Below are 18,414 nucleotides of genomic sequence, written 5' to 3'. Positions count from 1 at the left end.
TCTTCTCCTTCATAGCACTAAATATGTATGTCTTATGGAATTTACCAGTATGAATGCAAAAGGAAATATATTATAGCCTTTTACAAATATTCCTGTATTCCTATGTTGTGCTCTGTACACAGGACAACCTAATAAATATCTACATAAATAAGTCACTTACTATACTTACAGTGTAATTGGAAAAGCAAAAGACGGTTAGGTGATAGGACATTTATATTTATACTAAGATTACTTAAATTAATGAAAATTCGGATGCTTGAAAATCTATTAATCCTACCTAAAACTAAACTCAGCTTACTGTTCAGAATTCTTTCTGAAAATATGAAATTACTGTGAGGCTGCATTTCCTTGTGAAGAGAAGAGGAAGAAAACAAAACTCTCTTCCCCATACTCTAAACCAGAGAAAAATAGTAGTACCCAATTCTATAGGTAAGAGAGGAGAGAGCCCAAACAATTAAGAGTCTATTAAATATCACAGGTACTTCTTTCTTCAGAAGACAAAACTATAAAGTTCAAACTTAAAGGGAAATAAAGAAAATATTAAATTAAATATATGTAATAGAACTGAAATAAATTTCTGCATTTATAGAATTAATTACATTGGAAGAGTTTTTAATCCAATATCATCATAAATCAGGTAAGTCTCTGTTACAAGGAAATTTTTGAGTGAAAGTCTAATATCTTTTTTTAATTTTTTTTTATTTTTATTTTTTCATCTTTCATATATTTGATTCAAGTGAGTTATGCATTTCCATTTTTACCCCAAATACAAATTGCAGAATCACATCAGTTACACATTCACAATGTTTACATAATGCCATATTAGTGACTGTTGTATTCTGCTGTCTTTCCTATCCCCTACTATCCCCCCTCCTCTCCCCTCCCATCTTCCCTCTCTACCTCATCTGTTGTTGTTCCGTTCTCTCCCTCCCCCCCCTTTCCCCTCACAACCTCATATATGTGATTTCGTATAACGATGAGGGTTTCCTTCCGTTTCCTTGCAATTTCCCTTCTCTCTCCCTTTCCCTCCCATCATTCGTCTCAGTTTAATGTTAATCTTTTCCTCATGCTCTTTCCCTCTGTTCAGTTCTTAGTTGCTCTCAAATCAAAGAAGACATTTGGCATTTGTTTTTTAAGGATTGGCTAGCTTCGTGAGTCAAAGTCTAATATCTTTGAAATGAATCTGAACTGAATAACTAATAAGAAAAATACCTCTCATGGAAGAAAACTAAGCAGAAAAAGAAAGATCAAAGGCCAGTTTAGTAAGCTTACACTTAACAATAGCCTGATGACCAGGAACTCTCTAATGACAGATTTCAAATCCCCTTCATGAAGGTACATACCAAGAAAGTCAGACAAAGAGCTCTAATTTCAGTATTTTCATTCAAAATAACAATCAAATTAACTGCTAGCTGAAAATAGGGGTAGGGAGGAACCTCCAATAATACAAAGATAGGCCAGCTACGTAACTTCAATTTTTTTAAATAGGTTTCCTCTTTTTAAGTTAGAAATGCAATGTCAGTGTCAAAAGTCCTACAGGCAGCAAGACCTACTTGTATTTGTTCAAAGATAATCAAAATGCTATCTCTGTTAAGATTCCTGGCCTCTAATTACTGAACCTAATTACTTCAGAGTTGTGAGAATTAAACCAAATTAAACAGAGGCAAAAGTGCTTTGCAAGTTAAGTGCACCAACAAATATACTATAATTATATTACTCATATTTTCTCCTATGTTATACATTTAGGCAGCCTACTACTTAAAAAAAAGCTTACCTACCATGTGCAAAGCCCTAAATTCAATCCCTGGGATGCACAAAAAAGAAAAAAGAAAAAGATGCCTTATATTTGTTTCCCTGTCTTTCCATGTGTAATCAGTGATAATGTGATTAAATTCTACTGTACATGTATATATCCTGTCCATAATTTGACTTCTATGCAATTAAACCCTTAAGATATTACTTCCTACATACTTCAACAGCTCAGAGATCCAGGATACTTTAGGTATTTATATTATAACATATAACATTATCTGCATCATTTTACAGCAGACTCCAACATTGTTGAGAGAACAAAAAAAAAGTGTACTCTGTCACATGGAGATCTACTAATGGTAGGGACCATATAATACTTTGTCATAGCTTGATTAGAGTTAAAAAGGAATCAAGAGCCCTAAAATCAGATAAAATAAGTTACTATCCTACAACCTCAGTTTGGAAAGAGGATGGTCTGATTTAAGAGAATAGTAGATAAACAATACAAAAAGATCACAATTTCCTACTCAAGTTGACATAATAACTCAGTCTTAAAGATGAATTCCAAAATCAATCTGGATTACAGTTCTCCAGCTTCTGTTTTTCATAGTCAATGCTGGTTTAGAACAATATTGTAAGGCAATTCTATCTGACAGCGCAGTTTCTTAATTGAAGCCCATTTTGCTGCTTGGATATTATTAGCCTGGATTTTTCTTTCACCAAAACATTTTTCAGTTTTCAGAATAGGAAAAAGTTGCAGGCTAGGGCTGTAGCTCAATGGTACTTCAAGATGTTATAAATGAGGTCTTGAGTTCTATCCTTAGGACCAAAAAAAAAAAAAAAAAAGCAAAGCAAAAAGTTGGGCAAGATAAAAACCCAAGTTTAAAGTGGTTATTCATTGGGGGTGCTGAAAGGGAAGGGCCAAACCATCATCTTCCCCAGGATATGGTTCTATATTTTAAATCCTTCTTAAGTATGTATTACTTTAAGAGTAAAAACAAAGCCAGTATCTGCCTCTTCCATTGAGATGCAAATTAGGCCTCAAAGTTCCTTCTTGATACCAGAGATTGAACTCTGGGGCACTTTACCGCAGACACATTCCCCAGCCCTATTTTGTATTTTATTTAGAGACAGGGTCTCACAGAGTTGCTTAGTGCTTGCTAAATTGCTAAGGCTGGCTTTGAATTTACAATCTTCCTGCCTTAGCCTTCTAAACCACGGGGATTACAGGCGTGCATCACCACACTCGGCTCTACACCCATTCTTATCACCTAGTTAGTTATTTTATTTCCTGATGATGTTTTCTAAGACATCCCTGAAGGGCAAATGGAGGTACCCAAATGGACTACAGGGCATGTCAATTGCTAAGATCTTTGTGTATGAACTCCTTTCATTAAAGAACCTTGAGCAGTGCAGAATCTTACATGGTATAGGGGCGATTAAATGTTGATTACTTGAAACCCAGAAACAAGATTATTAAATGTATGGAACATGACCTTTAATTTACTTCATAGGATCCTGTGCAATACGAAAATAAAGTTATTAGTATTCTGTTTCTGAGTATTTACAAAAACAAAATACCATAGGTCTTGGAAGGTATAACTGATAGAAGTCTGAAGAGGAACTGGCTTTACTATTGCTTAGCTATCGAAATCTTACTGAATAGTAGCTTAATATAGCAAAGAAAGCATAAGCTTTGGAACCAGACAACTATGTACTTACGTAAAGCCTGAGTCGCAGCGTTCTCATATATAAAATGCATAAAATTAGGTTGAATCACATCAAACTGCTATTTTGGACAAAAATTAAAAAGTGTAACCTTGTGAAATTTACTATGAGAATATAAAGATAAAGCACTTAACGTATTGCTGAGCACAATTTACAGGTTCTTAGAAAATGAAAGACATAACATTTTGATTACCTTTAGTAACTGCCAAGGAATCAGCAGAATGATGATAAAAGTTGTGTCTTGTAATATTGCAATAGAGGTCCTAAGTAACTTAGCAAGACCTTGTCTCCAGAAAAAAATAAGAAGGGGCTGGGAGATGTGACTCAGTGGTTAAGCACAACTGAGTTAAATCTCTGGTACCAAAAAAAAAAAAAAAAAAAAAGACTCCAAGGGGCAAAATAATGATAAATCATCATATGTAAGCAGTTAGCTAGTAATCTTCTGCAAGCCATTATTAAAAACTCAATACTATTAAGCATCTCAACATCTCTTTAATTAAAGTTCTAAGTATCTGTTCTCTGGGGAAGACTGGATGAATTTGGGAACACCACCATACAGGCCACTACCATGTTCACTGAAATCTGATAAACATCTACAGAAGACAACTAGCTTCCATTTAGCCAGAATAGGGAGACAGCTAAGACAAGTTCAATTCACCTTTCCTGAGCCTTTTCCCTGAGCTTCAGGGAAGAGAGAAAAATAAAAACCAAAACCAAAAACCAACCAAACAAACCACAATAATAAGGAGAAAATAGGAAATTCTAGAACTTCTTGGAACAAAGGAGAAACTCAGGGTTTCATGTTCATATAGAAATGTGATGGCCTTATGGCTTCTTCAATTACTCATTCAATAAGCTTTTAATAAAATTTCATAAAGGCTAAGTGGAACTATGAAATAAAATCTCAAAACACTGCAATATCATGTAGAAAAGCAATGTGGGTAAGCAGTCAAGCTTGGAAAAGGAGGCTTTAGATCAATTGTGTCAAAGCCTTGAAAACCTGAACACTTGGAATAAAGGTGCTTACTACAATATCATAATCCCTCCAGCAGGGACAGGACCAATGGTCACATCCAAAGACAAGGTGCATAAAGTCAGCACAACATATTCTTACTGAGTTTATTTACTTGTCTAAAAGGGCATAGTCACTTACAGTGACTAGTAATCTACAGAAACAACTTAGTATGGAATGAAGGAAGTCTGGTTTGACAAAGATTCTGAGGTAACAACACAGGAACCAAAAGCAAAAGAGATTCACACTTTAATTTCTAAAAGCTTTCTCCCCTTGGTGTAAGTAAGAATGTTTGCAAGAAAGACCACTGAGAAGCCTTCAGGTGGAGATGGGCGTTATGACTGTTATTCCAGAGGCTGGAAGGGCTGAGGTTCAAAGCCAGCCTCAGCAACTGAGTGAGGCCCTAAGGAACTTAACAAGACCCCGTGTCCAAAATAAAAAGAAAGAAGCGGCTGGGAGATGTGGCTCAGTAGTTAAGCACACCTGATTTCAATCTCTGGTACTCCCTCCTCCCCAAAAAATGACGTCAAGGGACAAGTAGTATTTTCTTGCATTCACAAAATAATGATAAATCGTCATGTGTGAGCAGTTAGCTAGTAATCTGCGAGCCATCATTAAAAACTCAATAATATCTTGACAGTTCTCAGTGCTGAGAATATATACTCCTCCCCCTTACCCCCGCCACCCCCTCCTAGCCACCTGCAATACTGGGGACTGAACCCACAGCCTACACATGCTAGGCTAGGGCTTATTAATGGGAAGGGGGCGGGGCGTGAACTCCAGGAAACAAAATGAAAATGTGTCTTGGGAAGTTAATTTTGCACCATTATAAATAAAAGTTCTGTATTATATAGTATCTATGCACACTCTGTGAATTTACAATTCTTTCAGTACCTCAAGGTTTGTGTCTTAGAAACTCCAGCACCTTTGCATGGAGTCCACATATTTTTATAGCAATTGTTCTGAGCAGTTTCAAACCTCAACAAAATGTCCAAGACCAGATTGGATACACTGCTAAATTTACCCAATACCAATGATGAAAATTACCTTATATAATGACAAATTTAATATTAATTCAAAGTCACAAAATAAGGGGATATGATTCCATTCATATAAGTTCAAAAATCAGACAAAGAAAAACCAAACTGCATGCATACATAGGTGGTAAAATTATTGGGATGGAATTACGCTCAGAAGAACACATAGGTATGGGCGAAGAAACTCCTGAAGAGCCGGCAATGCTGAGTGTTTCATTCATTAGCCCTTAAACATGTATGTCACGCAAGTTTCTGCATATAACTAAATTGCTTTAAAATGTATCCGTATACCTATGGAGGATGGTGCGTCTGTAAGGGCGAGAATGCGACAATGATTTACTCTTCATTATAAGGGACTACTCTGAACACCAGAAGAAACAGGGCCTAAGCACTGTTGCAGTCCTTAAGGATAGGTGAACTAGTGTCCACCCTCTCCGACTTCAAGTAAAGTTTTCGGGGAGTCGAGGCTCTAAGAGACCCAATAGAGAACGAATGGCTCCCCTCAGGGAGGGCCAAACCCACTTAAAGCCACCCAGAAGCCCTCCACCTAGCTGTCCCACCGTTGCCGAGCGGCTTCCCTGGCCCGCGGGCAGCGATTCCCGCGCGCAGCCCAGAGACGACCCCGCGCATCCAAGGGCCTGGGTTCGGGGGCGTGGCCGAAGACGCACTCGTGTCCGGAAGTGGGGGCGCGTACCTCTCCACCGCAGGGGACTACCTCGCCAATTCCTGGTGGCAGAGATTAAAGATTATTTCCGGGGAATGCCCCCGCCACCCCTCCAGGGCAACCACAAGCTGTCCCCTTTACAATCTGAAATGCGGGCGCAGGCGCACGCGCACTGCTAAGCTTCCGTGACGGCGCCAGCGGGCTGGCAGGCGAGGAAGACCCGCGCCGCAGGCCGGGCGCGTGCGCGTCGGGCACGCTGCGGCCAGCGTCGGGGCGCGCGGGCGGAGTGCAATTCGATTGTGCGCAGTGGCTCGCCGCCGCGGCGCTCGCCGGCAGCGGAGCTCGCTGGAGGTGGTGGAGGCGGTCGGGGGCGGGGACGCGGGTTGGCGGGCGTGGCCGTGGGCTCGCGGCGGCGCGCAGTCCCGAGTGAAAGGAGAAGGAGGGGCACGGGGGTGACGGTGCCGGACCCACTGCCAGTGCCGGCGAGTGTTAGGCGGCCAGGGAGCGCAAAGGAGGTGGGCCAGAGGCCCGGTCAGCTGCCCGGACCCTCCGGACCAACCCCAGGCCGAGCGGCGGCGGTTTCTGGCTAGGTGGGGAGGCGCTGCCAAGCCCCAGCAGAGGAAGATGTTCAACGTGGAGTCGTTGGAGCGGGTGGAGCTGTGCGAGAGCCTTCTCACTTGGGTATGTGGTGACGGCGAGCCAATGGAAGACCCCCCTCCTCGGGCGCCTTTCCGGGGTACCCTCACGCTAGTCCCGGGGGTCGAACGCCGAGGGCGGCGGTGCCGTCACATCCGGGGCCTGGGGCGGGCGGAGCTGAGGACGCCGGTGCGGGCTGTGACTGCACCCGCGGCCCGGCCGGGGTCAGCGGGGCGCGACCCAGATCGTGACAGGCGCGGCCTAGGGTTCGAGAGAAACTTGCCCTGATGAGGTGTTGGCTGTTCTTCGAGTGGAAACCGGCCCGGTGGAAGCTAATGACAGGGTGCTGGCGACACTGTAATTAGGATTGTTATTTGCAGCTGAGGCGGCGCTGGCGTTCTACTCTGGAGCTTCTTGGGACACCAAAGCGATGCCCTGGCAATTGGGGCTCTCGGGACCCCTGGTTATGACGCTTGCTTCTCGCCTTTGTTGTAACGTTCACGAAGGATAGAATATAGCCCCTTGAGGAATGAGCCCTGCCCACTGGAAAAGAAAAGAAGTATTTCTAAGGGAGTGTAGGAAAAATAGGAAGAGGCACCCGGGGCAGAGTACTCAAGATGCCCGATGCATTTAAGCTATTAGAAAGTAAGCGATGTGCAGGTACTTATAAAATGTATAAAAGATAAAAATTTAAGTAAAACTGGAAGGTATTTGGGGAATCATCAGTGGAACTCAAAGACATTTTGGGACAACGTTGTAGGATTCTAATCTGAAATTATTAAAGTAAAAGTGTTGGATTCTAATTTCAACAGTAGTGCCTTCAGTAGCTTCCTTCAAGAGCTGGACCTAAGCTTCTATGTTTCATATTCTGGTGTGGGGGTTACAGGGGTATACAGAATCCTAGGTTAGACCAAGTGCCCCTTTCTGGAGCATTTGTTTGACTTGTTGCTAAAGAAATCAAATGTCCTTTCTAGAAGAAAACAAATGTATTTATGGAGGAGAGTATTTGTAATAATTTCATTTATTTATATATGGTTTGAGTGTTGGAGATTGAACCCAGGGCCTCCTGCATGCTGAGCATGGGCTCTACACTCAGCCGCAGCCTTCAGCCCTTTGTGTTAATTTTAAAGGTAAAAACACACATTAAAGGAATTCTGTTGTGCTGCCTTGGGTTACAAATTAAGAATTCTGGAATATATACATTACTCTTTCCTGTTCAATGGCATTTTGCTAGAACGGTTTGAGAAGCATCACCTTGAGTTAGTTGTAACAAGTGAATGAAAGTAGTGTCTAACATTTTTATAATTTGACTACATTATGAATCAAGTTATGTCCTCTAGAGTCCAGAATATATACAGTGGTAGAATATGATGTATTCTGTTAGTTTTTTATTAAACCATTCTTGGGATTTCAGATTGTTTGCAATAATATTTAGAATTTACGTGCAACTAATGGTTCCAACTTCAGGCAAGGAGATAGACTTCACTGTTGTGTTTTAGAAAAGAGGATTTTGGTAAGTTGCATGATGTGGGCAAGATTTGACTAGTCAGGGGAGAGATAGATAAAGAGAAGAATTAGTAGATTCTTTGATTCTGTGGAAGAAAAAGATTTGCAAAGTTTGTAAACAGAAGGGTGAGGATCTTAAGAGTTTCAGTTGTTGGATCTGTACAAGTCACTACTCAGTATAGCCTCCCATAATGCTAGAAAAAGAAGCAGGAAGACAGATTGCATTGCATCCGAAGTGGTGCTACATTGTTTAAAATCTAGTTTAAAGTCTAGAAATGAAAGTCATGAGTATAGAGATATATTTGAAGAGCATCTGCAAAATAATAATAATAACAACAACAGCGCAATTGAGGGAGAATGCTTATAAAAAGAGGAAAAGTTAGAACAAATTTGAAGGACTTCTAACAGAACCTTACAGTTTAAGAGAATTGTCAGGTGCTGTGGAGCATTCCTATTATCCCAGCAGCTTGGGAGGTGAGACAGGAGCATCCCAAGTTCAAAGTTAGCCTCAGCAATTTAGCAAGGCCCTAAGCAACTTAGTGAGACCCTGTCTCAAAAAATAAAAAAACAAAAAACAAAACAAAACAAAAAAAACAGGCTAACAATTGGACTCAGTGGTAAAGCACCTCTGGGTTTAATCCTTGGTACCAAAACAAACAAAACAATCTGTTTAGAATTGGATACAGTGTCAGAAATAGGGGTAATCCACCTTATCAGCTGCAGGAGATGTCAAGGAATTTAGTATTATGGACTTCCTGAAATGTCACTGGAAGCCTCTTCAAAGAAAAGATCTAGAGAAGATAAGATTAGAGATTATCACTGACAAAACTGGAGGGTAGAGTCCACTAGGTGCTATTCTCAAATTCACAAACATTTTAAAACATTTTTTATTAAAATGTTTCAAAGTAGAGTTTTAATTCTGGGTTTGCTCTCTTTTGGCTGTCATTGTAAGAAGAATAAATATTTATGTGAACAATGTTTAGGCAGCTGAACATGTTTGTTTAGTTTAATAACACTTCTACCTGAAGGTCAGACAAATGCTGAACACAACTCCAAAACCAAATATAAAGGAAAATTTATATAATACACTCAAAAAAAGCACTATCATTTAGAATAATTAAACTTTTAGTCAACTTGGTTGTGTGGTTTTATTAGCACACCATAGGCTGGAAGGTGGCTGCAACACTAGCAAAATACAGATAGCTGTTGGTGATAGAGAAGCCCCAAGAACTGACAGTCAGTCTGGTGATTCAGTCTTTGGGCTGACAACCTTGTGCATCAAGAACTACATGTTTCAAATTTTTGTTGAAAGCGGAATGCTTATGAAAAGACAAAGTATCATCCTTCTAGTGGAAAACATTTTAAGCTTAAATTCCAAATCACTTTATGCAGCAAGCAAGCTCAGCAGGGTGTTCTTAGAAATTTCTATACTACCTTGTCTCCCCACCCTCTGATTCAAAATATATTCCTACCTGTTAGGGAAAAAAAAAATCGGTCCTGTCTATTACACCTATTAAGCCTAATTTTTGAAGTACATGAATTGCATTTTCCTAGGTTTTATGTATTGTTTTGCAATGCTGAGGGTGGAACCCAGTGCCTTCCAAATTGTAAGCACACTCTCTACTATTGACCTACATCCCCATCCTCTTTCCCAGGCTTTAAAAAGTGCTAAGAAAAACATTGTTGATGGCAAGAAGCTAAATGAAAGAGAATTGTCATATAGGCTTGCCTCACTTCTGGGAAATCCAGAAACCTGCACATATTCTTATTAATTTCATGTTATTTATTTAGAAGCCTATAAAATGCATAGTAGTGTATAGAATTAGGAAGAGTAAAATTATTATGGTGATATCTCCTCCATTCCATTGTTTCTCCTCTGCCTAATTCCATTCTACCTATAAATTTGATCTTTTAATGAAATAAAGAAATTTCTAAAAGAGAGGGTCAGTAAAGCATAGTAGTTCAGAATATAGCTTCTAATTTTAGCCTACCTAAGTTTGAATCCTGGTTTTAATTCATACTGCATTTGTTTCAGTGGCATTCATATTTATTATTAATGTTACCAACTCCAGAAATGGTTCTTATGCATTAGCATTAAAACAACATTACCTGGAGTGTTTTCACTCTTGTGCACAGGGTCAGAGTTGCTAATTCTATGGGTCTAGGGCCTGCAATTTTGCATTTCTTACAAGTTCCCTGGTGATGTGTCCTTAGTGATGTGGGAACCACATTTTGAAAACCACTGCTATTGAGCAGGGTTTTTTTGACCTTATTGCAATTTGACATTTTGGACTGGATAATGTTTTGTTGTGGGCACTACCTGGTGCATTGTAGGGCATTTAATAGTAACAATGATTACTAAATGTTAATAGGACCCACCTAGCTGTAACTGCCAAAAATGTCTCTGAGGAAACAAAATCACCCTTGGTTGAAAACCACTGCTCTAAAGGTATTATTACCAGGTGATTACCATGCTTTACTTCTTTTGCATTTATGGAGGTGTGAGGGAAGGGGAAGGTTAGGTGGAGTTCATAGAGCTTGGTGGAATTAAAATAGGTAGACAGTTCTACCCTTCAGTTAGAATTTTATGACAATGCAGTTAAATGCAGTTATCTTTTGATTTTACTATACTGCTATCCTGAAATGACCTATAGATGTTAGCACAGAATTGGTGATAGCTTTTTTTTTTTCTTTTGAGGACTCGGACTTAGTTTTTTTTTTATATATGTTTATTTATTTATTTTTTTAGTTGTAGTTGGACACAATACCTTTATTTTATTTATTTATTTTTACATGGTGCTGAGGATCAAACCCAGGGCCTCACACATGTTAGGCAAGTGCTCTACTGAGCCACAACTCCAGCCCTCAGACTTAATTTAATAACTACCCTTATCAAAGTCTTTTGACTTTTCTGTACATGAGTTACAAATAGGTCCCAGGTACATGGGCTAGACAGGTACATGGGCTAGAAGTATTCTAACTTAACCTTTTTCTTCTCACAACATGGGAACACAAAAATACTAATAATTGAAAGAAGAGGAAGGCTGTTGAATCAGAATCTTATGAACTTTTTAAAAACTTTTTTTCTAGGCAAAAGCAAACTGTATATTCTATCAGTTTTTTTTTAATCTAGATAATCTACATACCATGAACTTTATCCTTTTAAAGCATACAGTTCATTGGTTTTATTATAATAGAAAATAATTAGATGCCACATCTTAAAAATCAAAATGAAAATTTAGCTTTCTATGAATCCTAAAAGAAAAACAGATTGAGTCTTAGAACCAAATCTCTTGTTTATAAAAATTACTTGCTTTATTGAATTGTTTCTTCTGATTGGCCCCAGGCAGTTTTCTAATTTGTGTCCTAGGTGGAGTTAGAGCTCAATAATAGAGACCACTTGGCTTGCAGAAGTCTCTGGGTTCCCTTCCCAGCCCCACAGGGGTTTAGGGGAAAAAATAATCTTGTATCCCAAAGTGCTTTAGATTAGAGGGTTCCAGATGTTAATCCAGTGTCCAGCTATGAGAGATTATTTGATGAGTTTGTTAAAAACATTCCTAGCACTGGTCACTGTGGCACATACCTGTAACCCTAGCTACTTGGGAGGCTAAGGCAGGAGGATCACAAGTTCAAGCCACACTGGGCCCGTACACACACACACACACACACACACACACACACACATTCTGATTTAGCAGCCAGAACTAAGGAATATGCATTTTCTTTCTCTTTTTATTTCTTTCTTTTCTTTTCTTTCTTTTTGTTTTAGAGAAGAAAGAGAATCTTTTTTTTTTTTTTTTTTTTTTTTGTAGATGGACACAACACAATGCCTTTTTTTTTAATGTGGTGCTGAGAATCGAACCCGGTCCACCACAATCCCAGCCCAAAATATGCATTTTCAAAATGAAAACTTCCCCTGGGGCTGGGGATGTGGCTCAAGCAGTAGCTAGCTTGCCTGGCATGTGCGGGGCGCTGGGTTCGATCCTTAGTACCACATAAAAATAAAATAAAGATGTTGTGTCCACCGAAAACTAAAAAATAAATATTAAAAAAATACCCACCCTCCCTCCCTTTCTCCCTCCCTCCCTCCCTCCCCCCCCCTCTCTCTCAGAAAAATAATGAAAACTTCCCAGGTAATTCTCATGTATACCAAATTTGGGGGCCATACTTTACACTTCAGAATATCTAATGTGTACTTGTTTTCTCATTCATTCCTCAAATAACACAACCCTCTAGAAGGTATTTTTTCTCAATCTTTTTTTTGGGGGAAGGGGTACTGGGGATTGAACTCAGGGGCACTAGACCACTGAGCCACATCCCCAACCCTTTTTTTTTTATTATTTAGAGACAAGGTCTCACTGAGTTGCTTAGCACCTTGCCTTTGCTGAGGCTAACTTTGAATGTCAGTCCTTCTGCCTCAGCCTCTGGGAGCACTGGGATTACAGGTATGTACCTTTGCGCCCAGCTTCCCTGTCTTTACATGGAAACACAGATGAAATATCTAAGATTATATAACAATTTAGAAGTAAAGTTAGGGATTAAAATTAGTTCATTGGGCTGGGGTTGTGGCTCAGTGGCAGAGCACTTGCCTCTCACATGTGAGGCACTGGGTTCCATCCTCAGCACTACATAAAAATAAACAAAATAAAGATATTGTTTTCATGTATAATTAAAAAAGTATTTTAAGAAAATTAGTTCACTAGGGCTGGGGTTGTGGCTCAGTGGTAGAGCGCTCACCTCGCGCGTGCAGGACCCTGGGTTCGATCCTCAGTACCATATAAAAATAAATAAGTGAAATAAAGGTATTGTGTCCAACTACAACTAAAAAATAAATATAAAAAATTAGTTCACTACATTTGAAGAACTATTTATACACTCTGGGCTTATTCTGTATGGGATATTGTGCAAGGTTAGTGGTGAAGAGATAAATGAGATAGTGTCCTCCCTGTTGCTTCACTTTCCTTCTAAACAAACCTACAAGAAAGGCTTTTTTTTTAAATTTATAAATTAATGGCCATTAATTTATCATTGCTAAAATGAAAATAAGTACTAATTTATTTTTAAGTTTTTACTACATTATGTAATATATGATCATATGGTAAAGTTTTAAATGAGTTCGTGCAGATGATTATCTATTTGTTCCATTTATTCATTTACTTTTTTTTTTTTTTTTTTTTTAGTTTAGGTCTTTTTATGTCACCCAGGTTGGGCTCAAACTTGCAGTTCTCCTGCTTCACTCAGCTACATGCCTGGGACTATAGGCATGTAAAACTGTACCTAGCTCATTTACTAGTATTTTATTAGTGCATGCATTATGTTGAGAGATTCTCACCACCTTCCCAAATATTTGCCTAAGTAAAAACTACCTTCTATGAGGATCTTTAAGATAATTCCCTTGGCCTCTGCCACTTAACCATTATTACCCATGAGACTGTTCTATGTAAAATTTGAAGAAGCTATGACTCTATTGTTAACAGTTCTGTTTTAAAAGATTTTACAAATGGAGTAATGCAGAGAAGTAGAATTCTTTCACTGTTAGTAAGAGAGTAAATTGCTACAATATTTCGCTTTTAGTTGGGGATTTTCATGCTGTGAACAAAGGACCTGGCAAGAAAAATTGTAGAGGAGGAAAAGTTTATTTTGGAGCTCATGAGTTTACAGGTCTTATTCCATAGTGGCCAACTCCATTCCTTGGGGCCTGAGTGGAGGCAGAACATCATGTTGGAAAGGTGTGGTGGAGGAAAGGCAGCTCAGGACTTTACCAGCTGGAAGCCAGAGAGCTCTGCTAAATAAGGATGAAATATAAATCCCAAAGGCACACCCCCCAAGAACCCACCTCCTCCAACCACACCCTACCTGCCTACAGTTACCACCATGGATTAAAGCACTGATTACATTAAACTTCTTAAACCCCAGTTATTTCATCTCTAAACTTTCTTGCATTGTCTTACTTAAGAGCTTTTAGCGGACACCTAATATCTAAACCATAATATTTCGCCCGGGCCCACAAAAGCTCATGCCCATCTCACAATGCAAAATCCATTTTCAAGAGTTTCCTTAGCAATTTTAGCATTGTCCAAGGGTTCAAGTCCAAGTCACCACTGAGACTCAAGACAAACTCTCACCATGAACCCTTGTAAAAATCAAAAGCAAGTTAAACATATTCAATATATAAAGAGTACAGAGTACTCTTTTCCATTCAGAAAAATAGGAGCATAGAAAAGAAGGGATGGTACCAAAGCAAGACTGAAATTCAGTTGGTCAAACAAGTTTTAGAGCTCCATGTCCAGCATCTGGGGCACATGGCATTCTCACCAAAGGGCTTGCATAGTTCCACCCCAATGGCTTTGCTGGTTGTAGCCCATATGGTCTCTTTTGGCTTGTCTCTGATCAATTCCTGCAGTTTTCCTGGACAGGCATCACATGGTACTGGCATTTTTGAATCTTGGGGTTCTCCACTGCAGCTTCAGTTTTCTCTTCACATTTCTACACATTGCTCTATAGGCACAGACTGCAGGGATCTGACCCTGCAACACTGCCTGGCCTTCTAGGCCTTGCTTTGAAATCTTTGTGGAAGCCTCCATGACTCCCAAATTCTTGCATCCTGCAGTCCCTACAGAACCAGCACCATGTGGTAAATACCAAGGTCTGCTGCCATCTTGAGCAGTAGCCAAGCCTCCAGGGACCATGACTGCAGCAGCCTTTGAGTGCCTGGGTGGCTGAGCATGTTGAAAAAATGTACTATTCCCTCATGTGCAAGTAGGGTGCCCCAGTGGTCTCTGGTCTTTGCTCATAGGATTTTTACTTTACACCCTTGAGCCTAAGATGGGTTTGGTCTTGCCAATTCCTGAGATGTCCTCAAGCCATCTTTACTATCATCTCAGGGCAGTCTTTAGCATTTCTTTAGTGACTATAATTTGTCTGAGTCTTAAAAATTAACAATACTTTTGTATGTGTCTTAACAACAACTATGTCTTTAACAACACACACATTGCTTTACCCCACTTTTAATCAGTTTTCTGGCCAAATTGCAAGTTCTTTAAATCCTTCTGCTTTGCTTTCTGCTCCTGATTATCAAAATAAACTTGGCTAAAAGCTGTCAGCAATATCCATGCCATCCCCTGAATGCTATGCTGCCTAGAAATTTCTTCCACTAAATTAAGAAGCCTTTAAATTCAGCCTCACAGAATGTCTCAGGACATGGACAAATGCAGATAAGTTCTTAGCCAAAACACAACACAAATGGCTTCTAGTCCAATTTCCAATAGAATCCTCCTTTTCCTCTGAAACCTTATGAGCTTGGTGTTTACTGTGCGCAGGCCTTCCAGCATTCTGGTCTTCTGCGCTCCCACCATAATTACCCATTAAGCTGTGCTTACAACAGTCTAAAACTTTTCCAGCTTGCATTGCTGTTTCTCAAAATTCCTTCCACAAATTTCAAAAAGCTCCAAAGCTTCTGAACCATGTAGTCAGGTTAGTCACAGCAGTGATCCTAATCCTGGTACTGTAAAGGTAAAATTTTTAAGCTGATTCTAAGCCGCAGAGCCTGAGTTAAAGTGTAAAAGACCGGACATTGTGAAGTTTCTAAACTGCAAGGCTTGGGTTAAAAAGTAAAAGACCAAGTATTGTTAAATTCCTCTACTACCCCCGGAACCTGTAATCTCTGTAGCTGTTAGGACAATACCCGAACTGCCCAGTAAATATTCTCACTGACTCCTCTGGTTGTCTAATAACCTGGGGTTCTGTGAAGCTGGCACGTAGACATCGCAGGACCTAAAACCAATCAGTTTAAATGTGCACCCCCCTAGAAGTGACCAATCACCCCTGTCCAATCTGTTCCCGCCAATGAATGTACTAATCATGACTCAGAGTTGTTGTTCAATTTTCCCGCGCCTCATGATGATTTGTTCTGATGTATGCAAAGCCCCCCGCCCTCTCCAGAAAGTGTACTTATGCTCTGCTTAACCTCTGCTCTGGGCTCTGGGCTGCTCTCCTTTCTTGAGTGGGCACGGAGCCCCAGCATGCTGGTTCAATAAAACTTCCCCCTGCTTATTGCATGAGGCTGGTCTCTTGTGGTCTCTTTCTCCGACGCTTCGCCGGACCCTTACAGTACTAATTTCTGCGTTAGCTTTTTCATTGCTACGACCAAAAGCCTTCACAAGAAAAATTTTAAAGAGAAAAAGTTTATTTTGGGGCTCCCGGTTTCATAGGTCTAATTCCATAGATGGCTAATTCCATTCCTTGGGACTTGAGGTGAGGCAGAACATTGTGGCAGAAGGGTATGATGGAGGAAAGCAGCTCAGGTCATGATCAGGTAGTAGAGAGCTCTGTTCAGCACAGGCAAAATATAAACCCCAAAGGCATGCCCCCAACATCTTACCTCCTCCTGCCATACTTTATCTGCCTATAGAAATCACCAAATTAATTCCTATCCAGGGATTAATGCCCCAGTTATGTTAAACCTCTTATGACTCAACCATTTCGTCTCTAAACTTTCTTGCTTTGTCTCACACATGAGCTTTATTGAGGGTAGTTTGTCATATTTATCAAAAACTTTAAAATGTGTTGAGTATAGCAGTATGTACCAATAATCCCTGCTACTTGCAAAGCAGAGGCTGGAGGATTGTGAGCCCATCCTGGGCAGCATTGGGAGACCCCACCTCAAAAGAAAAAAACACAAAAATCCTAGAACTTTAAAACGGGCATATTTTTGACCTTGCAATTTTGCCTTTTTTAACCCAATAAATACAAATAGATGGTCACCTGAGCATCATTTCCTGTATTTCCATCATTGCTTCCTAGTTTATCCTCATTTGTGTTAATATCTAAATCTATTAAAATGCATCCAGTATAATCTTTATACAGCTTAAATCTCATGACTTCACTTTCCTGCTTAAAATCCTTTGTTTACTACCCATTGCTCTTAGGATAAAGTCCTACTATGGCTTACAGAAATTTTGGTGATAATGTTTCTTTCTTTAGTCCTATCCTTTACTATTTTATATTTCTGTGTTCCATCTCTTCCTACAGCTTGAAAACTTCACCCTTTATGCCCAGTTCCATACCAGGCTTATTTTAATTCCTATAGTATATCACACTCTCACAAACTCTTTTGTGTTTGCTGTTTACACTTCTTATAATATTGTTTTACTAAATTATAAGGTCTAAAAGAGGATGCCCCATGTCTGTCTATTCCTAGTGATTTATTTTCTTCTAAATCCAGATTGGACTTCTGGTTGTAATTATTGTTGGCTCTACTACTTTTTCTTACATTTCTTAGCCACATCCTGTTGACAATATGAAGTTAGTTCATATTCAGAATATATTTGAAATCAAAGTGAACTGAATGCCTAACCTACCCGTGGTAAATATGACTTCTCCATCTATATAAAGATACTTTGGCACTGAGTAATAGAAACCTAAACCTGGCTAGGCTTAAACAAGAAAGAAATTTATTTCACACAATAGGAGGCTTTAAGGTTTTTTAATTTAAGGGTTCAATTTTTACCCCAAGTACCTAGTTCTTTCTCTTCTCCTCTCTGCTTTCCATTACCTTGGCCTCATTGCTTTAGTATTCAAAAGATGACTGCTAGCAATAATTGAGGCAATATAGACTTACTCATGTCAATAGGTGGACTTTTCTTTCCCAGAAGCATCTTTGTGTATCTCTTTGTTCCAAATTGTGTTCAACCTGTTTTTCACTTAGTCACTGGTAAAGGGGCTGAAGGTACGATGATTTTCTTAAATTGATCATCTGTGGTTAGAAGGGATGCTGGGAAGTTGGCTAGTCTACCCAACTTCTGTCTTGCCAAAAATTAAAATAATAATTTATAGGAAGTTTCCCTTAAAGGAAGAAGTTTCCAATTGTTTTCTTTTAAAACATTTATTTTAACCCCTAAGATGAGATGATCAATCCCCAAAAGCCCAAGAAATTTTTTCTAGTTAATCATAGAATCTTTTTTTTCCTTCAGATCCAGACATTTAACGTGGATACACCATGCCAGACCGTGGAAGATTTAACGAATGGGGTTGTGATGGCCCAGGTTCTCCAAAAGATGTAAGAATAATCTTTGTGTATT

The 18,414-nt window shown here is 39.5% G+C and overlaps 2 protein-coding genes across 5 annotated transcripts in view; one reads left to right on the top strand and one right to left on the bottom strand.

Moving 5' to 3' along the window:
- The window catches only part of Rnf170 (ring finger protein 170), a 41,033-nt gene extending 34,656 nt beyond the window's left edge, over positions 1-6,377 (bottom strand). The window contains exon 1 of one of the 3 annotated variants that reach the window (XM_076853786.1): positions 6,224-6,377. The gene's annotated coding sequence lies outside the window, so the exon portion shown is untranslated. Of the gene's footprint in view, positions 1-3,673; positions 3,772-6,089; positions 6,200-6,223 lie in introns of those variants that run through there. The other 2 variants (XM_076853787.1, XM_076853788.1) reach the window with 2 other exon arrangements.
- Positions 6,378-6,594: 217 nt separating this feature from the next.
- Positions 6,595-18,414, top strand: part of Hook3 (hook microtubule tethering protein 3) — a 112,058-nt gene continuing 100,238 nt past the window's right edge. Inside the window, exons 1-2 of one of the 2 annotated variants that reach the window (XM_076852460.1) lie at positions 6,595-6,874; positions 18,307-18,392. In XM_076852460.1, the coding sequence (XP_076708575.1) occupies positions 6,818-6,874; positions 18,307-18,392 (143 nt within the window). In that variant the 5' untranslated portion in view covers positions 6,595-6,817. The remainder of the gene's footprint in view (positions 6,875-18,306; positions 18,393-18,414) is intronic. The other variant, XM_076852462.1, reaches the window with a different exon arrangement.

Source organism: Callospermophilus lateralis, chromosome 4, assembly GCF_048772815.1.
Source record: "Callospermophilus lateralis isolate mCalLat2 chromosome 4, mCalLat2.hap1, whole genome shotgun sequence".
Taxonomy (NCBI): Eukaryota; Metazoa; Chordata; class Mammalia; order Rodentia; family Sciuridae; genus Callospermophilus; species Callospermophilus lateralis.
This window is presented reverse-complemented; position numbering and strand designations above follow the sequence as displayed.